This window comes from Microchirus variegatus, assembly GCF_963457635.1.
Source record: "Microchirus variegatus genome assembly, chromosome: 4".
Lineage (NCBI taxonomy): Eukaryota > Metazoa > Chordata > Actinopteri > Pleuronectiformes > Soleidae > Microchirus > Microchirus variegatus.
This window is the reverse complement of record NC_139805.1, coordinates 11,089,851-11,117,594: the sequence shown is the minus strand read 5'-3', so window position 1 is coordinate 11,117,594 and position 27,744 is coordinate 11,089,851. Positions and strand designations below refer to the sequence as shown.

The 27,744-nt window shown below is 40.8% G+C and overlaps 1 protein-coding gene across 1 annotated transcript in view; it reads right to left on the bottom strand.

The window, feature by feature from the left end:
• Positions 1 to 27,744, bottom strand: part of ptprsa (protein tyrosine phosphatase receptor type Sa) — a 115,666-nt gene that overhangs the window by 77,155 nt on the left and 10,767 nt on the right. The window contains exons 2-4 of the mRNA XM_083888060.1: positions 23,909 to 24,054; positions 20,904 to 21,045; positions 3,005 to 3,193 (exon numbers count right to left, since the gene is read on the bottom strand). Coding sequence (XP_083744186.1) covers positions 3,005 to 3,193; positions 20,904 to 21,045; positions 23,909 to 24,054 — 477 coding nt within the window. The remainder of the gene's footprint in view (positions 1 to 3,004; positions 3,194 to 20,903; positions 21,046 to 23,908; positions 24,055 to 27,744) is intronic.

Genomic DNA, 27,744 nt, shown 5'->3' with positions numbered 1-27,744 from the left:
GAATGCGCTTTCCATCAGAAGGACTAAAAAAAGTAAGACCCCAAAGCTTACATTACTTTACGAGAGTCTTGGTACTGGAACAAGGAAATGGTCATTTACATTCCTGTCCTGGTATAAATAGTGAACTGGATTTAAGTAGTGGGGCTCACAGGGAATTACAAAATGTGGCCAAATGTAACTATCATTTGAGCCCTCACCCTGTAGCAACAAGGAACAAACCATAAGCTAAAGATATGTAAGGCAGTGAGGCTGTGGGTCAGCTCAGTGAGAGCAGAAAATGTTCTCCTGAGGGTTGACCCAGCCAAGTGCGGGATTTGGAGGGTGCGGCCATACAATGGTCCTGAAGTGGCCTTCACCTGGAAGGAACTCAAGATCCTTTCAGACCCCATCAAAGCTTTGTGCACTTTCCAAGGTTATGCTGAGACAACAAAGCTATCACATTGAAAGCTGTGTTTCAACCACTCATATATTTTAACAAGAAGTTGGAATGACTTTGCCTTCACAGGGAGAGTCCAATTATGCGCTCTAAGCCTCCTGTTTTACAGCACAGCAGAGAGAAAGAATACGATGTGACAGGGGACTCTGCAATAAAATATGGATATGGTCAAGAAAAAGTAGCTTCAGTAAATTTGTTGCCTCAAAATACTTCCACATACAGTATATTCTATACAAAATCTGAACTGAATCAAAGTGGACAGTGGTGCCTATCCACATTCTCAAGACATGGTGATATTTATCCTTCATTTGCCTTTCTGGGCAGGTGAAAGAAAACAAAATTGGCATCAGGACAAGTGTGGGTAAAATAAAAGTAAAAGGATAAACAAACCATAAATAACAAGTGGCAAAATAGGACAAGAGTAAGGGAGAGCAGGGGATGCATGCATTTTGGATAGTAGTTTGAATATGCCATCTGTTTCAAGGAGAGTGGGTGGGCTTGCTAGGTTTTGCAAGACACTTACCAAATGTTTCTGGAAATGACAAAGCAAAAGAAAAGTAAATAGAAAAAAGGGAAAGAACAACAAAGTATTTTAGGTTAAGGCTGAAAGTGACTGCCACCCAAGAATTAAAGGTATCCCATTTAAGTATATTAGGAATTCTCATTATCATTAGATATCACATGAGTGATGAAGAACTGTACTAATTATAGGCATAGTCTTTGTAAAAATCACATCAACACATCAATGCCAAAGATTTAGTCTTAGTTTTTGTGGTGTATTATTTTGGTTTATTTTGATTTATTGATTTTTTTAGTTTTTAATTGTGTTATTTGTCACAGCCCAATGACATGTGTTGAAGACTCTAAAATGTGCACTCGGACACATTAGAGTTTCAGACACAAATGCAGGCAAAAACACACACACAGACACATACAAAACAGCCGTCTGTTTTAGTTAGACAGGACACACACACAGAGACAATTGAGGAAATCATGAAACAGACAGTAACACACAAAAGTTACAACAGATGGGACGTTCTTTGTCCACTTCCTTGTCCATTAATGAGAGAGATTCCATGCCAGGTTACAAAGTTACCTGGTAAATCTAAACATCTAACACATATATTGGTAGCCTTCGGTCATTGAATGTTTAAATATTAGACCTTTGCTGTAACATTTGCTACTATAAGCTGAATTATATCTGTTGAGGCTTCTTGAATGCATCTTTAATATGTATCAACATGACAAGATGTAATGATACAGTAAACTACAGTCAATCTTCAGGAAGATAGATAATACATCAGATACTCTGAATCATTAATGCTGTTACTGCAATAGTCATCTTGCATTATTTGGTATACCATGCATCATGAGCTGCAATGAATCGGAGTATGTCAATTAGGAGTAAAAGAAAAAAGATCACCAAGAATGTGCAAACATGGGAGGCCCATGTTGTCTTAAGTGAAGAGTCCCCTCACTTATGGAGGCAAATGTAATGCCAAATCAGCTAACCAGGGTAGATTCTGTACAAGATCATATGGAAGATGAAATACAGCTAACCCTCACAATTTGGGCCAGAAAAATGTGAAATCAAATTTGAAGTCAAAGGTCCACCATAGACCTGATGTCAATATCAATAAGTTAGGGTTACATGCATGGATAATGAGATAACAACTTCGATTATTTGGAATATAGCCCACAAGAGTCACAACTAGGGCAGGAACTCAATGGCAACAGACTCTTTATTTGGTGGTGTCCACCCTGATTTACGTTTGCAGTAACAAATCAAGTAGGAGCCATTGGATTTTTCAAATGGTGACAAATCATCGACCTAAAATATCTACCCCTTATTGCCGGAGGACACTCTAGGGTCGGCACTTAATTAGCTATATAATTAGACTTTGCTTTACTCGGCCTCTCAGTGGAGTTTAATCAGTTGGAACAAGACAACATACCCAACGTTGACGGCTGTGACAGTATAATGTGGACTTTGCTCTCATTGTGGACGATGACACACTTCTGGGATGTTGTGAATTATCTGACCTCAATCAGTAATGCTGTACTCTTAAATACAATTGACTGTTTTCAACACATATACCAGAATTGACACCTAATTTACTCATGTCACAGCCTAGAAAGTGTAGAAAGTGAATATACATTTGTCTTATTTGCATCTATCCTGCTTACTTATTTAATTTTTTTGGAATCAAATTTTATGTTTGCACATTCCTTTGTGGTTTGAAAGAATTATCAGGTTTGTTGGTCAAATGCAAACCAATTTAGATCACTGGAACAAAGCCATGTTCATTCACTTCAAATCTAACCGAAATAAAATAACAATAGTTTTATGAGGGAAACGGTAATGTAATCATTGCCAAACAATAAGTGTTTGCACAGTGAGACTATGGATCTGCTGAAAAGTTCCTGAGGAAAGATTGGGTACTGTAGCCACTTAATCTGCAAAGCACAAAAACCATGTTAAATATGATAGATATTTCCTGAGGAAACAAACACATGCTTGCGTTAGCAAGAAGAGGAAAGAAACATAATATTTTGACTCTTCCTTACCTGAGCGCAGCTGTTTGATTCTTCCATTACTTGCACTAGGATCAATGGGCAGGAAGTCTTTGTACCAGGTGATTTCAGGGTCAGGGTTGCCGCTGGCAGCACAGAGCATGGTGGCCGTCCGAGTGCGCTCCACCACTTTCAGTTGAGGGCCCATGTCTATGTTAGGGAAGCCTGGTGGGAGTAGGTCCTCTGTAAAATGAACAATAAAAGAGTGCATTTAAGTCATCTGACTAGAAACGCCAACAATTACAACTTCAACGTGAAGTTTTTGACACAATCTTGGTCTGCTATATAAATAAAATGACACTGTACTAATAAGATACCTTTAATAAAATAATAAAGCAGTGGATAAGCCTTCTCAGATACCTTTTTCATGAATTATTATGTGGGTAAACATGCTAAACATAGCCAGCGTTCCCATAAACCATGAAATCATACATCTTGTCCTGAAGTGTAAAAAGCACAACTACCACAGATTCAAGAACAGATAAATGCATAACCCAAGATAAAAGGCTAAGTATACATATACGCTATTTCATTAAGAGTCTGGCTCACCCTTGGTCTGGTGTGAAGGCACTGGAGACGTTTAAGAGCAAAGAGCGAATAAACCGTATACAGTGCTTTCCTTGATTTCTTCCTTCTCAGATAACGAGATGGCTTTTTAATTGTTGGAAAAACCATCCTGTAACCAGATGCTTGCTGATTAGACAGCCATTCCCACTATCTACTTGTCCATTAAGAACCACGTGTCCCGTTAAAAAGCCTTTACAAAAGACACTGTATCTTTGCTTTTATTATTGTATAACAAGGGGTAAATAAATGGCTATATGGTTATAAAAGCAAAAGCCAACAGGGGAACGACTATAATGAAAAGTAATGCCTAATAGTTTAGTGGAATAAATGCCACTAGCCATAATCTGAGGTGAAACAGAGCCATACAAAATAATTTGGTTGAGACCCAGTATAAACCAGACATGAGATTTGCATTATTGCTATGCTAATTCAAGAACACTTGTGAGTACGTGTCCATTTAACAAACACTGTAGTTATCCTACAGCTAATTATCATGATTGTGCAGTCATTTCACTATTCAAAGATGACAGGGCATGCTACGGCCATTGCTCTCCTCATACAGGCTCCCTTGTCCTCTTGGGGCAATTAGTTCCATTGGTCAAATTGTCTGACCTCTACCCTGACTGGAGCCAGAGCAGTGACTCATTCTAAGATGATGAGAGCCGAGGGGAAGAACCCTAAGGTGTAATATACATCAGAAGCTCAAGGCCACATTACAACTCGCATAAGATTCACTGACTAAGATGCTGGCCAGTGACACAGCTGAGGTCACTGTTCATCTGCAGAGCCAATGACCTCATATCCACTCTGTAGACATCGTGGTGGTGTCGCAGACAATTGGGGAGCACTAAATTATAGGATATCCGTGCAGTTTTGGATGCACTCTAAAAGCAGGTTCTGTCCGTCTGCCTTTACTTATTTGGTAATACATTTTTCCATTTTTGACCTTCACAATTAAATAATGCTAAAACTACTCATTCAGAATCTGTGGCCAAGGTTGTCTCACATATGGTCATGCAATTTTTTAAATAAAAAATATTGGGGGGGGGGGGGGGGAAATAGTGTACTTGTAAGTCCTTAATATTTTTATGTAATTTCTATTATATCATTGTCATGAAAACTGCATTGGTTTGTGCACCAGGACTGTGTAGAGATGAAGGGACATGGAGTCACAGGAAGCCACGTTTTGAAAATTGAATCTTTAAAACTTAACATACGGGAGAACAGAAAGAAAACTAGATGGTCTCGAACCAAGTCCAGACAGGTTACCTCCAAGTAAGGCTGACATCGGTGGAGTGCAATGAATATTTCAATGCTAGGTTCAACAAAGGACAGGCATTTACACAGTTTTAGGCTCTGTGTTGTATCTCTACATCGATTATTAATGATCACCTCGGTACAACCTCTTCATACAAATCCACAGGCAAGAAAAGCAATGGCAAGACCACACTCACACAAGTAAGAGCACTATGTTCTTCCAAACTCCCTCTTCTCTACGTCACAAATGATCCATGTATAAAGGTGCCACAATAGGTGTTGCACTCTTGTACCTCCTCTAGGTGACTCTGTTAAGGAAGGGAACCTGCAAAGGTTAGGTTTGACTTGTGGCAAACATCAATGTAGAATATTCAAGCACTGCACTACACAGAGGCCGATACAAGCTGAAAACACACACTCAGTAAGTGAATTTGAGGCTAATAAAATCAGGCAAAAGACAGAGGGAATCTGTCTGAAGGAGCAAAGGAGGCCAGGACAAGTAGAGAGGGGGAAAAAAAGCAACCAACCACAACAGCAGTAATCAAGACGAAGGTAGATTCACACAAAGATTATGCTATCATTGCAGCTGAACTGACCTGATACAGCACCGACAGCCTTTTCTGAATAAATGGCATGTATGCTGGTCACTTACTTCCCTAGTAATAGAGTCTGATATCATCTTTCACCCTGAAGCTTACAGACTCCGTCGATAAAGGCGGCCATGCAAAAATAAATAGATCACTCATCGAGAGAGTGTTACTCCAGGGTTATCCAGGCTGACTGAAGAAAAGAAGGCAACCAATGACACGGGCTGATAGTACCCTAGAATCCCCAAGGGCCATTCCCCCGTAGTAGCGTGGCAATTGCATTTACGTGATATGTACTGAGGGTTCTCTGTGGTGAGAAAATCCAGGCCAAATACAACCAACAAATGTGCTCTATTGGTCACTGACAATGCTGCTGTTTATTTTGCCAAGAGCAACCTTTGTCACTTCAGCCAGTAATCATCATGCTTCAGAGCTACGGTACACATGCACACGTTATAGCCAGTATTGTGCCAGGAATTCAGGCCTTGGAGTTGCCTTCGGTTTTGTTTCCTGCAGGAACCAATTATTGTTTATTTTGCCCTGACTGTTCGTGTCCGCGAGGAGGCATTTTTAAGCTCGGTCTGACAAACAGTCCACCAGATGAAACAGCCGGCATGATCAGCATGAATCCAAAGCTTAGTCTCCTAAAGTATTTAGTTTACCTTACTGATGATGATTTTGTGTTATTCTCTGAGGCTATTTTTGGCTTGAGTACCATCATTATCCATAATAGTCTTTAATTTTGCTACACCATTTAATATCATTACACAAGTGACAGGTGCAAAGCCTTTAATCAGCCTCTGGTCAGCTTAGTCATTGCCTGGTTGTTAATCTGCCGACTCATGCCTGCTGTTGCATTCTGCTTTCTATCATGCTAAATGTGGTCCTCTTAAAAGGTCTGTCCTTTAGACTCATTAAATTCTCCCGACTAATCCCATTTCCACAAATTCACTCTTACCAAACTATCACCTTTTTTTGTCTGGTATAGAAATTACTCTACAAGCCTACAACAGTTCATTGAAGACAACATTTGTGAATTTAATATACAGCTGGTTGAGGTCTTTCCCTTACACTGTCACTGCCCATAGCAAGAAAGTATCGTAAAGTAAAATAATAAAGACGTAATATTGGTAGTGTAAGCTTTTTTTCCACTAGATAGCAGCATAATAACATATAATTCACTATCTCTCGGTGTTGTCTGTACCATATTTCCTAATGTATGTTCTTCAGAATAAACAGTAAAGACAATGTATCTACAACTTATTGTAAATTGTGTGTAAAGTTGTAATTCTTTTGTGGCCCTTAAATACTACATAAGCTACAGATGCAAATGAACCAGCATTGGTGAGGACTTATTTTAAACTGCACATTTTCATCTAGCGTCAAAATCTCTGATACGCCGGCTTTAAAGCTGCTTATTTGGGGTCATTAATTATCTCACAGAGTGGAGAGAGAGAAAAAGAGAAGCAAAGAGGTAAAAACCTGACTGTCAGTTTTACTGAGACTGAAGCAAATTGCTGTGGGGTGCTCCATCCTCCGCACCTATTACTCATATTATTATTTTCACTTACTGAAATGATTTAATTTCATCAGCAGGATAATCAGGTTAACTGATTACCCAGCGCCACAGCATAGAGACACAGGCTTTAAGCAGGTTTGTGTAATAATACCACAGAGGAACTGCTGGGAGACGGGCAGAGTGAGAAGGGGAGAGAGAGAGAACGGAGAAGTAAGCTGGGGTAGGAGACACAGAGGTTAGGATTAGATGCTATGCATGTAAAAGCATAATAAACACAGTGGGAGACGATGAGGAATACCAATGGAATGCCCTCATTTTTTTTGCTCATAAATGTGGTTTGAATAAACAGATGTATAAGTAATGACCATACTCAGCTGCACAACAATGCAGTTTCCTTTTCTACCACTAGCCCGACTGCACTCCATAATGTATACATAGTATGGATAATAGAGTAAATATATGCTTATGAGTTTAATTCCTTTTCACCCTACAGGTCTTCTGCACAAGTGTACAGCACTAGTTGGTTGAGGACTCACACTCCAAGTCACGGATGTGGATGATGAAGCGCTGACTCCTAGCAACTGGTTTAAGATATTTCTGTACTTTTCCTGCCTTGCACCTTTTTCCATGACATTTCCTGAAATGTATGGCCAATAGGATCCCTGTTGAATTGCTTGAGATGTATACAAAGGAAGACAGGGGAACAGTGATCCAGGGACAGAGAAGAATAGCAACACAGGGAAAATCTAATCACAGTGTCTCCAGGCCCAGCACTGATAGCCCTCTCCAGATAGCCATCTCAGCTGAATAATGGTTATTATAGGGCCAGCACTCACCCTCTACCCCCCTTGCTCCGTTCCCAGAAAGATGTCTAATGCCCCATTGGTATTCCCCTCACCTCGTGCATCTAGCCACGAAGGGCAATATTCAGATCTGAGTCTCCGAAAAATACAACCCAAGGGAAACTGTCTGAAAGGCCTGATGAGAAAAGGGGAGAGAAGGGAAGAGCTGAAGAGCAAAAAGTGACAAAGGAAGACAGGAGTCAAAGAGATTGAAAAAGTATAGCACACAGGCAGAAGTTTGGAGCTAAAGAACTTCAAGGCTCTGTGAGATCTTTTCTCCATGGCAGTATGATATTTACTTTTTGTTTGCTGCTACCATCTGCTGCTATACTGTTCAATAAGTTAGTTGACCATATATTGACTATATTTAATATAAACTTCTGAGACTGTTATATCACAGAATACAAGAATGAACTTCCTTAATTTCATTAACCTACTGGGACTGGGTGAGATGTCTCTATGCTTCCCCAGCAGCAGCATTTTTAAAAATGTGACCAATGAAATGTCTCATAATTCTTTTAAGATAATGTTAGGATTTTTTTCGTTACTTCCTGGTGGTCATTGTCCAATGTTCATTTGTTTAAAATCAATGCACACTTAAACAAAATACCCGAACTGTGACGTTAATAAAGGCACCACTTGCTCCCAGACATATCCAGTATTCAAGGCGTAGTAAAAAACTTACAGTAAATGTTTAAATATTTTAATAAAATGTAATGAATGCTTCTCTGTGCTTCAGAGATGGGTTTTACAATTAAGATGTCTCACATCTTATTGGGTTTAGAGTTATTTTTCTTGCCTTAATGATGAATGAATATAACAGCAAAGGCTTTTGGAGAATAAAGAAAATGTATTGCTTTTATATTACTTTCATCACTCTTTACTTGTTTAGAAGCACATGCTTTTATTTTCTGCGGATCAGAAAGCTTTCTTATCAAGTGTCTCTACTGGGTTTAACTCTGTCAGCTGGCATGCTGCCTTTGCTCTACCTATGATTTCCAACACTGCGACCCAGGGTCCAGTGTTTGATAGAAAAAAAAAAAAAAGTACAATATAGATTGTTTCCCTGATGCAGTGAGCCAGTGTGATAGACACAGCACAGACAAGAGAAAGGGGGTAATTGCCAAGGACAGCTCCAACAACCCCCTGCTTGTAAAGAGAAGAGGGAGATTGAAAAGTAAAAATATAAAAGGGAAAAAAAAAATCTGTTTATCTATTTCAGCTGGTGGAGGTTTCTCTCTCTCTCTCTCTCTCTCTCTCTCTCTCTCTCTCTCTGTCTTGTCAGGCTCCTGAGGCGTCTGAGGTAAGACAGGCGAACTCCAAGGGAGACAGTAGATGAGGCTAGGGCCATTAAAGAAAGTGCCTCTCTGTAGAGAAACGGCAACCAGTCAGGTCCGGTTTAGTGGTGGGTGGCTTTGTTTGTGTGTGTGTGTGTGTGTGTGTGCGTGTGGTTTATGTAAGTATGTGTGCTTGTGTATGGGAAGTAACTGGACTGTGTGTGGATATGAAGTGGGCAACCTTCAACCCTGATGTCAGTCAGACTTCCACTACTTTTCTCTTGCTTAATTCGTTCAGAGTTGTATTGAAGCTAAAGTAATATTGTAAAATCACAACAGCTGAGCTTTATTACCAAGAACATACAACCTTCAACCAAAGTAAGCTGAAGGCAGGCAGTGAGTAAGTATGTACTGCATCTATGACATTAAATAATGTTTTTCACAGTGGTGGTTGGTGTTCTTTGAAACGGGAAGCGCTGCAAAGTCTGCAAACGAACGACTAGAACACAATAATTATGTAAAACTGAAATGATATCATTTTTATTTACGGTGTATATACAAATGGAAAAAAATGGTCTATATCGCCGCGCAAATAACACACAACGACCAAATATCTGTCTGAAACACTTCCTTCACTAAAACCACACAGGCCTGAGGCAGAAAAGTCTCAGCTGTCGTTTATGTACTTCTGAACAATCGAAAACCGGTTCCTCCAATCATCATAAAGCCGCCCACTGCTCCACGACTCCCAGAACAGACGAGTTTCCCCGGAAGTGATGTTTTTGCCGCATTTTTCGAGCTCAATGCAGTGAAAAAAAAAACTATTCTGTGTGCCGTCCAACAGAGAACAGTTGAAGCTGAGCTTCAAGAGGTTGTAATGTGGCGGCTGCTACGGTAATATGACAATCACATTTGACAATCTATCATTCACGATAAATAAACAACGTTCTAAGCGCGTTCTTCTTTTTCACAAGAGCAACTCTGGAAATTTGCTTCAACGTGCACAAGTTTACATTTTGTAAGTCATAATTTAAAGCATTCAGATGAAAAGATGAAGCACTTAGCAAATAATGGAATGGAATACATGTCTCGTGCTCCCCCATGAAGACAGCAGTTTTACATTTCACATTTGGTTATCACTTCCCATGTTAAAATGAAAAAATAAAACACAGTCACTGCCAATGTCTGGTTATGTAAAAGATGCCGTGGGTGTACTGTACAACTTTAAAAAAAAAAAAAAAGAAAAAAAAGAAAATGAAGTAAAATGGTCAGTATCCTTCAGAAAGACAAGTGTAGGCAGCATATTTTTTTCATGCCATATCTAATTAATGGTGACACTGATGAGAACGTGCACTTCGGGGTGTTTTGACAGCTCATTGAGGTGCAGCACTTGGCTGTCAAGTCATAAACTTTTTTTCAATGGCAAAATAAGTTTTAGGATTTATCATTTAACAGAGTGTGATCATTAGGAATACCCTGTCAATATTTCAGAGCTTACCAGACAAAAAAAGATGTCCTATTAAAATAGTATTGTCATGTGTGACAAAAGTGAGCTTTTTTTTTTTTCAAGTGGAGATTAGTTAATTCAACAATAATTAAGTTTTAGGTCCTCGATGATAAATGTGAATGGGAATTAAGATTTCCTGACGTGTGGCGCCAAGACCTCTAAGCACCAGGGCTAAGCACTGAGCAGCCAAAACAACAATATGTAGAGGGCGTTGAACTGTTGCACTGTGCCACTGCTGCCAAAGCAACTAATCCAACCCAAATAAACACCAAAACCCACAAACAAAGACTGACGGTAATTGCAAAGGGGGATTTAGAGGGAGGTGGACGGGTGGAGCTACACTTTGAAGGCCATTAGCATAGTGCAATTAGGCCACTAATGACAGGTTCTGAGGCACCTTTGGTTAGCAGAACAACAATCATGAATATGTGAGGGGTATAAATGAGCAGAGGGGCCAGCCACATGACTGCCTGGTAATTGCTCAATGTCACTTAAATATGTGGAGGTGACCAGCAGACACGGCAATAAGGGGTCACACAAAATGTGCCCTTCGCCTGGGAGAGATAAGTTGGAGTGTTGGATAAATAAGTCACTTAAAAAAAATGACAAGATCGAGAGGATGCGAGCGGAATGCTGATAAGCGGAGTAACAAACAGGATTGTTCGGAGGAAAAGTGGGCAGAAGACTTCAGCTACAATTTCACCATCATTTACTGCTGTAGCCGCATTTGACAGACCAAACTGTCAAACGTAACCATCTGTCAAAAAGGAAGGAAGCAAGAAAAATGGAAATAAAATGAAACACACAGTATTTCAAAGGAAAATAAACAAACCAAAAAAAAATCATTCAACAGTCACAATCCAGGGACTCGTCTGTGCACACACAGAAATGGGGCTAAAATTGAAATTGAACTATTTTAAATGACAGGATAAACGTGGGTCTGCAACGTTTTGGGTAGAGGGGGTGGACAGGGGTTGTAGCAACACATGCAGGACATGAAAGTGCCCTTTAAGAGCCAAAAAGCATACAATTATTTAAATATGAACAGCTGTGGTTGAATCCAGTTGGATACTCCAGAACACAAGCTTTTGTAATCCCCCCAAAAAACCTTGGAAAGCATCTTCCAACTGGCCTTACTATGGTTCTCACACTGTGATGAGAACATTGATTGTACATATTCAAATCTTCTAAAACCCAGCCCTCTAATTGTTTATGACGCTATGCTCGAGACTTTTACACACATTTATGGTAATATACTGTAAGTCTAATAATCATCATGCTATTAAGATTTAATATTCTTCTACAGGTGGTGTATGCAGGGCAATTGTGTAGCAAGCAGGACTCATAGCATGAGCTTTGCTAATCTTTGCAGGGCTCACAGCTCGACCTGGGTATGCACGTCTTCAGTCACCTGGGCTGGTGGCTTATGTATATGCATGAAGCTGATGGTCAGGGCCATATCCCCTTGCTTTTCTTTATGCATGAGCTCAAGCACATCTTTCTCTCTCATTCTACGCTTCGGCGTGCAGTTAAAAAGTGCTGTCCTCCAATGCTTTGCAAGTTAATTCTATTTCTCCATATTATTAATGTATTCATATCAGAAATAAATTAATTGTATTTTTGTCCTCTAAAGCGAATTACAAACATTATAAGCAAGCAAGTAATCCCTGTGTCTATCTGCTCTGATCATCCAACTGCATATCGATATGAATACTGCCCTATTACCAGCAATAATAGTCAAACTAAAGAGAACTGATTTACATTTTCAGTTCAGCTATCTAAGGTGTATGGGTCTAAAATACTCAAAAGAAATAATGATGATGGCACCAAGGACTTGAGCTGATGCTACAACTTATTTCACAAATTCGACTCGATGTGCAACAAAAGAACTGCTGGAAACAGAGGGATTTACTCAGACTTTTCAGTCTTTCCGTCATTAAACAAAACTCACGACCACAGGTGAGGGTTGGAACACAGATCGACTGGTAAATGAGAGCTTTGCCTTCCGGCTTAGTTCCAACTCTCACCTATGGCCGTGAGCTTTGGTAACGACCAAAAGAGTGAGATTGCGAATACAGGCGGCTAAAATACGTTTCCTTCCCAGGGTGGACGGGCTCAGCCTCAAAGATAGGGTGAGAAGCTTGGGAACATCCGGGAGAGGCTCAGAGTAGAACCGCTGCTCCTCCATGTCAACTGGAGCCAGCTGAGGTCTGAGGTGGTTCGGGCATCTCGTTAGGATGCCTCCTGGACACCTCCCCTGGGGAGGTTTTATGGGCACGTCCTTCAGGGGGGAGACCCAGGACATGCTGGAGGGATTATATCTCTCGGCCTCTTTGGCCTGGGAATGCCTTGGGATTCCCCCAAGGAGCTGACTGGAGTGGCTGGGGAGATGGCTGTGAGGGCTGCTGCCCCTGCGACCCAGATCCGGATAAGCAGAAGACAGCGACAATGATTACTCATTAAATCCAATGAATGCTCCGCGCTGTCACATGTCTCTTTCTTAATAATCTTTCAATTTATTGGGAAATATATGCATCTTATATCTATATCTGTGATGACTGATCCTGCCTTTAAAGGCTGTTGCTTTGATAACCATCATATTTATGATATTGAATAGATTTGAGAAATATGGAACTGATACATTTATATTTTTGATTTGTGTTATAGCACACCATATTTATAGCCAATTTCATTGTTTCCAACACACCTAAATCTCATTCAACATTCAAAAGCCAAATAAATTAACCGGGTATTAACTGAATTGAAAGGTAATAACTGTATTTTAAACATGCAACAGATCATAAGCCTTGAGTGGATTTACAGTGAATTGTCACTCTCCTTTTACAGAATATTGAGATAATATTCATAAACTATATTGTCCAGCCTTATAGAAATATTGATTTAAGTTGACCATTTAATATCAAATGATATTAAAAAAAAGATATATGGTGAAAAGATTGTTTCCCATATAGCCCTAATTTACTCCCATGATCAAGTCATTATTGTGAGAAAGGAGCAATTTATATGAACCTGTCTCGCAAGTAATAAACCAGTCAGCCAAACTGTAAACCCCCCCATTCACTTACTTACTTCCTTGCCTCATCAACTCTCCTTTTTCATCCCTCCTTTATACTTTACCCTAGTGTTGTATATTAGATGGGGCCAGATGTCTTAGAGTGGGCAGGGTCACTATACTAGAGCAGGAATTATATGAAATTGATGGCAAAAGTTCAGGAGCCAGCCACCCTTGGCTAGAGGCGAGCTCTTTTCACTTATCCCGCTCCATCAGCACCCCCTCCTCTTTTCTCCGTCTCTCTCTTTCCTCTATATTTTTCTTGCTACCACTGAGCCTGTATACCCTCCCTTAATCACACATTTATACTGCATTAAAGGTGCTGAGGATCACAGTATTCAGAGGCCATAAACTCTATAAAACAAGTAGTAAAATTAAAATAGGTCTATTTTTCTCTAATGGTGAAATGGTGACACATTTTGAAAGTTGTGGTACCACACTGTCCTCAGGGACAGTGAAAGGAATATTTCTGTAGGAACAATGATATAAACACAATGCATCCTAACCCTCCAATAAGAAATCGGGAGCATGAGAAGAACCGCTCTGGTCAATTTTTGCCTATTGATTGTGTCAAGCCTGACCTCTACAGAACACAAATAACACCAATAACAGTTAAGGTGTAGCACCCCATGATGGCCACACGAAAACGAAGCAATACAAATAAGATGCACGTGCAATTCTCCCCTCAAATCAAGAGCCAGATAACCACAAAAAGAAAAAACAATGTGTGTTATTGTGACTGTAAACAAACAGAGAGCATATGGTTCATCATTTGCAAGTACAAAAATGGCTAGCACTGACTTGCTAATATAATAAGTGCCTCATGCAACGGTGGCTTCAGAGTATAACCGCCGCTGAAGGGACTAGATCTTAACATCACAATACAAATGTATTATTTACTGGTGGAGGCTGTGAGTGCATCTTGAGCACAAGAATTGCCTTGTTTATCGGGGACAAGGTAGAGCTAATGCAGTTGGCAAAAACAATTGAGAGTATGGCAGTAGCTCAGTGTGGACTTAAACTCCAATAAGGTCTGTCAGTGGTTAAAGGCCACATTATACTTCTCCGACTGCGTATGCGCTATCCGTCTGCGTCACCACGGAGACGCCTCGAGCCTTTATACTTCTGCGTCGTGGTGACGGACACGCGCTGCTATTTCCCGCCCGATCAGTAGGGGTCGCTGCGCAAGGTTGTTCTGCTTCAGGCTACAGTGAGCAATGGCGTCCGAGAAAGAAAGAGAGAGAAAGACTGTTGTTGTTGAAACAGTGACCGTTTCTCACTTCTCTGTGTGACGGAAGGCAGTTTTAAGATAATTTGAGGCGAGAAATTGGCCATTTAGAGTCTAAACATGTGCTGTGTGTGTTAAGATATGACGTATTTATAGTTTGGCAGCGGCGTTATCGGCGGGGATCAGCTCCGCGTCTGTAGACGCTCGGTGCGACTGTGAGCCGGCACAGAGCAGCTTAGCTCGGCCTGTCCTGAGGACCAATCGCAGCTCTTGCCGTCTCCATTGTCCCTTGATGGAGTGACGTACACTTAAAAAATATTTTGTGCAGTCGGAGACTACGTAGAGGCTCTTCGTCAGGCTCTGCGTCGACGCAGAGTCTCTGCGTAACCTACACAGAGCACTTTACGCAGAAGTATAAATTGGGCTTAAGGCTCGCTTAAAAACGTCATCACCTCTATTCTTGTTACTCTTTATCTCAGACACGCATGTTGGTGTTGTGGTCACTTCGGTAAAAATGAAAATTTTTTTCTACTTTGGTTAGAAAATGTGTGCGCCAAACACACCTATACTTGCTTTTTCAAGCAAGTCACGCAATACTAATAACTACCCACTACCTGCACTGGAATAGTGGGGAAAGCCATCCTTCCACAATTGTCTGCATACATTTCCTGCTCTCTCCACGGGTGTTGGAGAATACGTGTGGAAGAAAGGGCAAAGGTTAGTGCAGAGCCAGGCAGAAGGAGCGAAAACATCCAGATCTGTTGATGATATTGCCACCTCTTCAGTGTCTCAGTACAGCAGCTGCTGTCTGGCTCCGTCTTACTTTATCTCCCTCCTACTTTATCTCCCTCCAATCTCTTGCACACATATACAAACACATTAGAAAACCAGAAAACTCCTTTTCCTGCCCCATACCAGAGACTCACCTTTGTCTCTAAAATATAAAAACAAAAAAAGCTTGACATTAGCACTATGAGGGGGGGGGGGGGGGATCTTATAAAAAATTATATAAGAAAGTCTTAATTTATGGGTAAAATTAACATTTTTTAAATTGAAAGGAGATTTTGTAGTTTCCCTTTAACAACCATATGTGAGACGATGTCAACTGGAGTTTCAAGAGTTCACAAACCCAAAGACGTCAGGAAAAACAAACCCAGTGGAATCCTTTGACAATTCCAAACGTGTACTGTGCGGGTGCTTTTTTTGATACATACAGGAGATAGTGATGAAATAAACAGCAACAAGAAAACACTTTTTACCCAACATCCTGCCATCATTTCTGTTTTCGGAAAAAACATCATGTCTGCTCCTGTCTCAGCTCTGACTTTCAAAAACACAGGGCTACTGTATTTTGAAGTCAGATTGCATCACGTCGAGATAAAGCACTATTCCTTCTATTCTTTATTTTAATCTATTATAAACATATTCACACTACAAGCTGGAATCAGTTTTACCTATTACCTAATATGACCTTATTCAATCTCACCTCTGGATCTCATTATAGCCTAGTTACCATCCTCGCATTTGTGAACACAGTTGTTATTTTCTGCTGTAAAAGCAACACAAATAGTGTGGCACTTGTGATGGTGAAACAGTATCATTTGTAGCATGTGCTGCTGCAAGAGATACAGGAAAAGGTAGGAGAAATCAGATTGACACAAAATAAGGAAACTAACTCTAACTTTTATTTGAGTTTTACTTCCATTCATCGCTGCTCAGCGGACGTTTTTCTTCTTCTGCGGTACAATGTACAACGTGTAGTGCCCGGAGCAGGAGGATCCGCTGTTCAGGAGAAATGCTGTTTACGTAACCGGACCGGGTTTTTTCATAAATCTCTGAGATTACAATACAACACAGCGTTCTCAGCGGTGGCTGAACTGTTTGTTTAGAACCTTCAGGGCTTCATAAACGAGGTAATGGCGCAGATACACCAAAAAAAACAGCTTTAATTGGAACTTCCGTTCTAGGTCCGCTTTAAGATTGTGCCCACTTCTCCCATGATTCACCAGGCTTCAGTGTCCATGTACCCTATCAGAAAGAGAAATAAAATCCAATCTTACCTCTTTCTTCCCAAGATAAATGCAGGGATATAACAGAAATCACACTACACCTCACTCCCCTTGAGGTAACAGCACTCTGTGGTAGAAGTGTCGAGCAAACTAAACTGTACAGGCCTGGACCAAATTGCACCATGAGTAAAAGAAACACAAACTAAACAACGAAAGCTGCCATGGTCTTCCACCTAATGTGACTTGATGGAACTGAATCAATAAGGCAGCGGTGCTGCATTCTCTTGGCCAACAAACGTAAACTGAGAGCAAAGTTTTAAGTTACACACACACACCAATATTTACCTTCCTCTTGGACCTTATTAACCTCAACAAGAAGCAACAAGAAATAAAGAGGAGGTAAACGTAGGGACTGTGGACATAAGAAAGGCTTGATTTGATCGATTTCACCTGATTGGCAGTGGTAAAAGAATAGGAAAAAGTATAAGCGAGTGCATGTCTCCATGTCTGCAAACAGGTGCAAACAAAGGTCAGGGCTCCGTCTGGTAATGTGTTGTGATTATCCATATTTAAGGTCAGGCCTGAGAGCTGAAGTGCATGTGCCTGTGTGTGTATCAGAGGTGAGTCTGTACTGCCTGTGTGTTCATGAAACACAGTGAAAGTCTGTAACCAAGTACAAATCTGTGTCTAATAACTAAATAAATCAATTGCAGCTTCGTGACTTGCCACCAGTAAGGTGTAACTCAGCCAACATGATTATTTCCAGCTCTAGAGCAGCTCCGTCTTGCTGTGATCGCTTGATGGGTTTCCCCAAACACAGGGATAGACACATAATATTAGCAGCATTAAAACAAAAGACCAAATCTCATCAATCACCGCTTTAGTTCTTTCCGAAGCCTCAGGGGAGAATCCATTTGCAACAGTAATCACAAAGACAAAAGACGGCAGCCATGTAAAAGACATGCAAACAAAGGAAGGTAACACCCCACGATCTCCTCACAGCAGCATGAGCTGACAGTATCCCAGTGGCAATGTTGCCTTGCTTCTGACACTCTAAACACTTGCCTGAGAGGAAAAAAGCAGTCAAATCCAAAACATTTGAAAAAAAAGTGTTCCCATGACAAAAACCCAGAGCAAGCCGTTAGTTGTGTCAGATCTCAGTAGTATGCTTCGCATACTTGTCAGTCCCTCTGCAAGGACTCCCAGAGGACTGTGTGCAAATCTTAGAGGGAGCCAGATGGCCCCCATCTTAGGTATTCATCAGAGGCAGTGAGGCAACAGCCAAGGAGGTGTCACAGTCTATGTTAAAGGGATGCTGCCATTGCCACCAACATACACAAGCACAGCACACACAGTGCAGTTGACAAAAGAGTTGGTGGGTTTCTGTCGTTACCATGGCGCAGGACAACAATGACTACAAAGACGGAGCATGCGGTTCGACTCCATTTCACTTTGTATGGATACATGGATATATGGATTTATGAACTCACAGTATATTTTATCCTGACATACATGCTTTTTTTTTTTTAAACAAATGTTTAATGGATGTAAAATACGTGTTGGATGTAGTCATGTGTATGCAGACTGCCGTTATACATATTTATGCTTTTTGTATGCCTCATTTTACCGGAGAAGAAATGCAGTTGATCAATCCTTTTCCAACTCTGAGCCCAAACGCTCGTACACTGCTCACCCATTTTGAGTGTGTGCCAAAACACTTAGGGAAAGCTTCTTTTTCTCACTCAACTGGTCAGTCTTTGACATTTTTCGTCTGAAGAATTACAGGGATGTGCAAGTTATGCTACTCTCTGTGTGCGTATTTGGGAACATCAATATGTGGGTAAGAGGGAGCATGCAGCTGTATTTTCTTGCAAATGTGTGCCATGGCTCTCTGGCCAAGTCACCCACTGTGGTGACCCATTTTCTGCCTCTCCACATCCCAGACCACAAACCCTCTGTTTACGGCAGATGTGTCCCTTGTGCCTTGTCCCATATCCACCTAATCCATTGCCCCTGTTCCAAAACCCCATATTTGCCCATTGTCCTCCTCACCTGTTCTACAATGCCAATTGTCCACAACACCCCCTGTTGTCCCCCTTTATCTTTGGCCAGCTTTTCTTTATTTTCCTATTTGTTCCTCCTGGTTTGGTCCACTTAAATCTTACCTTGCACTCTCTGACTAAACCACCCACTTTCTTTTTCTTGGTTTCTTGGTTTAAGACGTCTCTTTTATTCTCCAATTTTCTGCTTATACGCTTTCCTGGACTCTCCCTAATGCTGATGGGTTAATGAGGTGAGGCGCAACCTCATTAAAAGGATGGAAAACTACTGTTGTCTTCCTCTGGGGCTCAGGTTGCACCTTCAGCCCCCACCATCACACGCTCCTCTCTCCTTTGAGTGGTAGGTCTTGTCTGGGCAGGAGGGTCGTTGTCTTCATTTGGGCTCCGAGCAAAATCATATCATGCTTATTCTAATAAAAGCTTATTTTCCATTTGTTCCTGTGGAGCAGAATTTTGCTTTGTGCTTAAACAGCTATGATTGCATGCTCACATGCACACGCCAGAGTTTGTAGTTTTAGTTGGCTTGTTCAATACGTTGTCTTATTCAATCTGTCTGCATGTTTCCTGGACTTGATTTTCAAAGCACTCCATAAAGCCCACAATAAATTGAATTCTGACTATGAATAGGAAAGCTAATATAAAGTAGCACAAACAAAACTCATAATTTAGAGCATAAAACAAATCATTAAGTTTGGAATGGGTAACCATTCATAGCGAAACAATCTGCTACCTGCTCGTTTACTGCACACCTCTTTTAGACAATGAAACATATTAACAATGTAAATCATTACTATAATGTTATTTCACATTTGTATATCAAGTTTTGAAGGGCACCAACATGTTTCCCAGGATGGGGGTTTGTTGCTAACAATAAATAAACCAGGATGCTGGGCCAAGCTTCCAATCCCAGCTCCAGCATGCATTCGACAGCCAGGAAGACCGAGCCCATGTGCTGCCAGGCAGCCTGCAATAGCTCAGCTCCATCCAAACTGGAAACATGGCAGATGGTGACAGGCGAGAAGAGAGGGGAAAAGAGAAGCTGTGTGTGTGTGTGAGGCAGACAGGTAGAAGGAAAGAAAAGGATGTGGGAACATGTGACCACATGCCTGTTCGCCTCTGATGCCATTCTCAGTGACCTCTATGCTGCAGCTTTACAAATAGTGTAATATCTTGGCAAAAAAAAAAAATTGAACTAAACTCGCACCAGGAGCCTGTGAGTAAGGTTCCACATAATTAATTCTTCATTGATTACATCTACACATCTCAATCTATCTTAGTTTTTGTGTGCGCGTGTTCGTGTGTCACATCTGTTATTTCGCTGTGTAACCAATCAATCGTTTTCATGCAGGCGCCCTGTGGGTTTTCATCATGGCTAAATAGAGGGTTCGGCTCTTTCATGAATGGACAGTTGATTAGTATCATCGAAGTGATGAACACTTGATAAACAGCCTTCATACTGTCCATCTGTTGTAAATTAATCTGATTCATTTTAGGCTGCAAAGTACACCTGGAGTGATCCTCTACATTTCATTTTAGCTTGGCTTCTATGGTGTTTATTCCTGTAACAATGTTAATGTGGCTAATGTATTTTGAAGACGGTGTGCATTACGTTACATAGGTATTTAAGAAGAAAGGAACTTTATCGTCATTTTACAACTGAAATTGCGAGCTCAGATTGAGGGTTGATCATAGCCGCTGCATCAACCTGACCGAATGTGTTTAACATGACTGCAAATAAAGGTTTGTAACAAACCGACAACAAAACCGACTCCCAGACACACAATACTGCACAGCAACAGAAATTCTAAGCTTAAAAAGATTTCAAGGTTGAGCCCTCACCAACTGCCAAGTGCAGTTAAGATACTTCAAGGCAAGTTGCCACCATTAAAAAAGCCAAGCAGCTTTCCACTTAAATGATTTATCTTGTGGCCAGAGCTTTGCACATTGTTTTATAATGCGGGACTCACCTCGGATGATGGACAGTTTGGCATTGACTGTGATCTCGCCCTCGCTGTTCTCAGCCACGCATTCGTAGATGTTCTCATCGCGCGGTGCTCGCAGAGGCTGGATTCTGAGTACAGCGCCGGCGCCCTCGTCAAACTCGATGGTCTGTGGGGGGAAAGATTATGGTTCAAATGGATTAGACGGCGATATGATTTGAACACACATGCTAGTATGGAAGTGAACTGGTTTAGGTGAGCTTTCACAGGGAGCACCAGAGATTCTTGGAAATATTATAATTAGTGTGTTGTCAGTAATGTACAACATAACATGTACATTGCTTAACAAATCTATTAGATCTATTAGACCACCTGTCTAGGAGAAAATAAATACTTTTGAAAACTTGTTGATATTCACCTTTTTATACCCACATTTGAGCTGGCTCACTGGGCTTCTTCAGAAATTAAACAAGCAGAACATTCAACCACTAAAATATTTTTTTTTTTTTTTTTATTCAGGCATACAATTACATAACTATAATTCGACATCTTAATCAAGAAATAATTATGTGTTTTAGTATTTTCTCTGTTTTCCTTTTGTAAAACAGCAAATTTGAAAATTTTACCCAAAGGGCAACCATTGGGTGGTGGTCTTATAATTTCGTTAAGCATGATGCATACTTAGAAGGGAGGGTTTCTGGTGGATCATCATATTTAGTCCTCATAAATACAGAATTGTGAGGTAGCACAGACCACAGAACTTGTTCAACATTCACACAGACTCTCTTCATCATATGGTGTTTGCTTTTCTTATCACTTCACCCCACGCAGTGAGAGTGAATTATTGTTTGTGTGGCTCTGTGTTTGTGCTTCCACACTTGCCAGTATGACCAACAGAGGCCGCCAGAGGCTTGTTGCGTGAATGGGGTGAAGTCTGCCATATCGGATTGCCTTGTTTCTATCTGTAATTCTCGACAACCCCTTTGTTCTGAATGTTCTTGAAAAAAAACAACCCAATTTAAAACATCTTGAACTTGCCATTAACTTACATTTTTATTTAATCAAAAACCATTTTCTGTCAAACCGGCATCTGAAAGGCAACGGCCACATATCAAAACAGTGTGAGGCTGATTCTCAAGATTTGGCGTAAATGATTAGAATTTAAATAGTGAGATGTCTGAGTCAGTTACTGCTCAGAGATAGCTATTTCCAAAATGTATTCCATTATCTCTAATTTCGGATGGGTGAAGTGTTAGAGCCTGTCTCTCAGTCTCACTGTAAACCTCTTCCCATATCTATCCTTCCTCAGATGAGCTCACACATCACAGTGAGGGGTTCACTGCTGAGACGTCTGAGTAAGGCTGGATTTTGAAATACAAGTACAAGACTTTAGCAGCCCCGCTGCTCCACTGCTGCACATCTCAGAGCTGAGCTGTTAATTAGGCTAAAAACACTGCAGAGCACGGCATCACGATCAATATCAAAGCAGCTGTCTGGAGGGCAGAACAGAAAAGAAAATCATAACAACTTCAAAACCCTTTCACAGTTTTTTCTTGCTAAACGGAGGAAAAGAAGAAGTGTCCGTTCTGGCAGGCTGCTCCGTGCCCTTGGCATTGTTTCCCACTTAGCATGCAAGAGAAGAGAATGAACAAACACTACTTGTCTTTTTATTTTGTCCTCCGTTGAGATTATGCTTTTTCTCCCTGTTGATGTTTTTTTTTTGTTTTTTTGCTTTTTAGACTCCTCCCCTGTGGTTGTCTTCATGCAGCAGTGTGTGTGTGTGTGTGTGTGTGTGTGTGTGTGTGTGTGTGTGTGTGTGTGTGTGTGTGTGTGTGTGTGTGTGTGTGTGTGTGTGTGTGTGTGTATCGGTGCATTGTAATCATCTTTAAAGAAAGCAACTTTTTAATTAAGAGACACTGAGCATCAATCAAGACTTTTAGAGACGCCATCTGGAACGCCTGCTGAGAACTGAACAACAAACATCATGAATAACAAACAAAAAGACACATTCACCCAGACAGGGTTTCGCATAGGAAAAAAATACACCAGCACACAAGACTGTGACAGCTGCAGAGCCGAAGGAATGACGGAGCTCTGAATTGGCCAATGGAGGACCTGTAGGTTACTTACAGACTTGCACGGAAACAGAATGTTAGCTGGTTTTGTGTGCAGAAACTAAGGGAAAACATCCTTTTGAAAAAGCCAATTGCATTAGAAGACAGGGTTTGTAATGTGAAGCAAGGTTTACATTACAACATCATTTCAGCTTTGTGCTTTCTTTGACTTGGCTCAGGATTATAGAATTATATTAAAAGGCCTAATCTTGTCTGTGTGATGTCAAAACTATAATCAGAATCAGAGATATTGGTCTCTCTCTTATTCTCAATCTATGCCCCAAATGCCCTTTAACCCTTCTGTTACCAATTTGGCATGTGTAACTCGTAGACTGTTTGTGATATCTAGAAAATAGAAAAACTACGGATTGGCGATCTGTCCAAGGTGTGACCCCGCCTTTCGCCCTATGTCAGCTGAGATTGGCACAGCGCCCTCGCTCATGTGGATGGATGACGGAAAGCAGAGAAACAGAGCTTTGCACTCTTACACTTGTCATTACGGTAGACCTCAGGACTTCCACGCAACGACCGTGCAATCACAGACATATCGAAAATTAAAGTTATCTTGGAAAAAGGGGCAGAATGTTCTTTTGACAATTCTACAGCCATAAAATCAATATGAATCCAGGCAGTCTGTTTATCTTGATTGTCAAAAGAGGTGTTAAAGATAGATGGTCAGGGAATATCATGGCAAATTATATTAAGTTACAATTAGTTTTTGTTCATCACTTTACAGAATGAGTGACCACTTTGCTGCAAAGGCCTCAGCCGCCTCAACAGCAGTAGAGCTCAGTAATGTTACTTTAATATCCATTGACTTGCATCCATTTCATTTGTCTTTGAATTTTGCAAACCACAACGCCGGAATGGCCTCCACACACACACACACACCGCAGTGCACAGCAACGATGGACTCACCTCTATACGCTGGGAGTTGACCTTCTTGCCTTTCTTGTTCCAACTAACTCTGGGCTTGGGGTCACCTGTCGCCTGGCAGACGAAGGAAACCACACCCCCCGAGACGCCAATCTGGTCGACAGGAACTTTAGTGAACCGTGGTGCTGCTGAGAGGGGAGACAGAGAGGGAGGGGAAGAGACATTAGCACGAACAGTGAAATAAACGTTTTGTTTCTTTCAGGACCAAATTAAATGGGTGTAATTCATTTCTAGAAGTGCAGACCAAAACAAAAAAGACAAAAATCTGAAGATGAGTGTATGCACACACACACGAACACAAATGATCACACACATACTATATTCTTATTACACCCTTCTGTATCTGTATTCCATCGTTTTTTAAAACTTAGACAAACAGACAGCAGTTGGAAATGTAAGCAACTTTGAAAAGATGCAACCTCATACTCTTGGGATTCGATGGCTGTCGCATTGATCGAACCTGTTGCGTTTTTTTTTTTTTTTTACTCCTGTCATTGCAACCTCTTTATGTGAGCAATGTCAGCATAATGAATAATCCCCCCACAGTGCAATATTTAGCTGTATTAAATCCCCACACTTGTCCTGATACCGCAATTTTTTAATGCTGTGTAAAATTGTGACTGAGAATTTATGTGTGGACGTTTTGCCAAGATGATAATTGAAGGTGATGTTTATTAAATAAATAATACGACGCCATATGGAAATGGATGAATGGACATTGAGAAGATGAGTTAGTGAAAGCGATGTTTATTTTAATTAGGCATATGGATTTAAAAGTAAGAAGTGAGTATTACACCAACACTAGTGGTGCAATTCATACTTTAATTATACAGTCACAGAACAGAGACCCTGTGGTTTAACTGTTTATCCCAAATGCCTTAGTCACTATAGCTTCAAGACAACAAGTTTTGATATAAAGAAAGAAAACAAGTCTCCTGGAGAACTTGTTAAATCATACAGATATGTGTGGATGATCAAACGGTCAGCACATGATGTAAAAACAATAATTAAGGGACCACAGGATGACACTGGTCTCCAGACAAAGCTAAAACCATGTTTAAAGTAGAATTCCTGCATTCAATACTGATTAAAGAGCAATAGAGTGAGAGAGAGAGAGTATTTTAGAAAGAACAAAACAAAGAGAAAGGTAATTGATGAGGGACCAGGGAAAGGAAAGGAAGACGGGTGAGTTTACTACCTAAGACAAGCAACCACCCACAGCTATCACCCACAATATGTCTGATGAAAACATTACAAGATAAACAAAATAACGAGTAGATACAAATAATCCTAAATCCTCATCACCATCACGTCTTCATCGTGCCCCAACGTCAAACAAATTTAACTTTGATTTTTTACGAGCTTAGAAGTCTGTGGCTGCATCATGTTTATCACGTCACCACTGATCAACAGAGATTAAACAATGGTGTCAAACTGCTGGTGTTGTTTCATCCCGAGTTGCTCTCAGGTAGATGAAAAGTCACACTTGCTTTGATTTATGTCTGTTTTATTATCCTTTATGGAGGTGTGATTTGGAGCACAAGGGGTAAACAACGACACTAACTACACGGTTAATATGGTCTACCTGAGTATAACCTTCAGGATTTGGCAAATGGATTAACATATAACAAATATAGGATTGTCTGTCATCTGATACATTTGTATTATAATTTAATGGCATTTCTCTTGGAAAATGGTACTCTTTAAATAATAATAAACGATAGGCAAATAAGGCTGTAGGAAATGGCAGTTGGGATGGTCCACGCATTATGCAGCATGGACAAGTGCTGTAAGTGCCTGTCCCCTTTTCCAACCCTGGACATGTCTCCTCCAACGTCACTGAAAAAACTGCATGTTTTTACTTCAAGTGGCATACTGTACATAGCAGAGTAGCTTGTGGTTGTTCTATGCCATAAGCGATGGAAGATTCCATTCATTCATCCATCCATTCTCTTTTGTTTATCCCAGTTTGGGTTGTAGTGGCAGCAGTCAGTGCCCAGAGGACCTCCAAAGAATCACACTCAGAAAGCAGCTTGTTCATTCAGACGCTCTATCCACTTCAACTCCTGGCTCCTTTCTGCACAAAAGACCAGCAACTATAGTCTGAGCTCCCTCTGGGTATCCAACCTCTGAAACGTAGCCGAACCACTTTGAAGAGAATTGTGTTCATGCTCAGAACTTACAAACCGACAAGCTGAGTTTATTGGAGATTTATGATTTACGTGAATCCGTGTGAGCTGTAGCTGCAGCACAGAGCCCCACAGTTTTCCAATGTAATGTTTTTAAAATAATGAATCGCTGGCGGTTACTGCGAAATGCAGATAGACCATGATGTTGTTGACAGGACTCGTGACCGTTTGCCTGTGTTGTTGAGTCAAGTCAAGCCGAGTCTCATTGTGTGTATTGTTATGATACAGATTACAATAATTCACAAAACATAGCAGTGACTCATTGATCTCGAAGACATTTCAAGTGATTGCTGACCAATACGTAGATTTGAGAACTACTATGTAGTCCTACATGTAATCAACTGTTTAAGCTACAAGTTAAGCTGTAATCAACCAGTTGGACTGATGATGGACAGTAGAAATAAACAACAACATATGAGCTTTCCGCTAAGGCTCCCAAAGACCGGAAGTTCTAATTAACACTGTTTTTTGGCATGTATCTGCACCATTACCTCGTTTGCGAAGCCCTAAAATTTCGAAACAAACGGTTCAGCCACTGCTGAGAACGCTGGCTTTTATTTTATTCTCAGGCTCTGCAAGCGGTCTGAAAAAGCCTGGTATCGTTACGTAAGGACACTCCTGAACACTAGACTGGGCACATTTGATTGCGTACATTGAAGCGCAGAAGAAGAAGAACGTCTGTTGTGGAGGCGTTTCACGAGCGACGTCTTCTGACTCTGGGTCCGACTCCGGGTCAAAGGCGTAAAAAGGACTGCGATGGGAAGTCGGCGGCGAGACCATTTTTAAACATTGTTTAAACAATGTTTTGATAATGAGTAGCAGTGCATCCACCGTTACAGAGGGGGAGCTGCGCTTCTGAGAGCGGACGTGCTAATTACGTCACTTCCAGGTACTTGAACAGTTGGGAAAGCTCTCGTTGGCTGGCCAATCACAACACAATCAGTCTTCTTGGGGTGAGATTTCAGTCTGAAACAGCGCGGCTGACGAGAGCTTCAGTGAGGAGAGATTTTGATTGGCTCGTTTGCAGCAACTAGGGTATTTTTTTATCATAAAAACAAATTAATGTATGCCAGTAGACCTCCATAACTCACATATATGTGCAATATAAATATTAAATTCTATGGGAGCTGTAACACCATTATGTATGATACATCTTTATAGCATGCATTTGACACCGACAGACAACAAATGCCCCAGCCATGCAGGGATCAAAATCTACTTTTAAACGGTTGTGTTGTTGGCCATAATTTAATATTACAAGTATGGATTTCTGCACTTGTGATGTTTCAAATGAAAGCATATTGATTGTTGCTTCCTTCACAAATATTTCCTTGGCTTCTTTAAGTCATGCGTCTGATCTGTTACCAGAACCCATTTCTTAACTAAATAAATCACACATGTATGTTTGTAAATTAGTGGGTGAGTGAGACAAAGACACAGAGAGAGAGAGAGAGAGAGTGAGAGAGAGAGAGAGATAGTGAGAGAGTGAGGGAGGGCGAGGGCATGCATATAAACATGAGAAAATAAATCAATATCCACTGTGTACGGCAAGGAGTAAAGGTTGTGGAATGATATAGGCATTGCAGTTTTTCACCAAGGAACGGGTCTGCTTCATCTGCTACATACAAT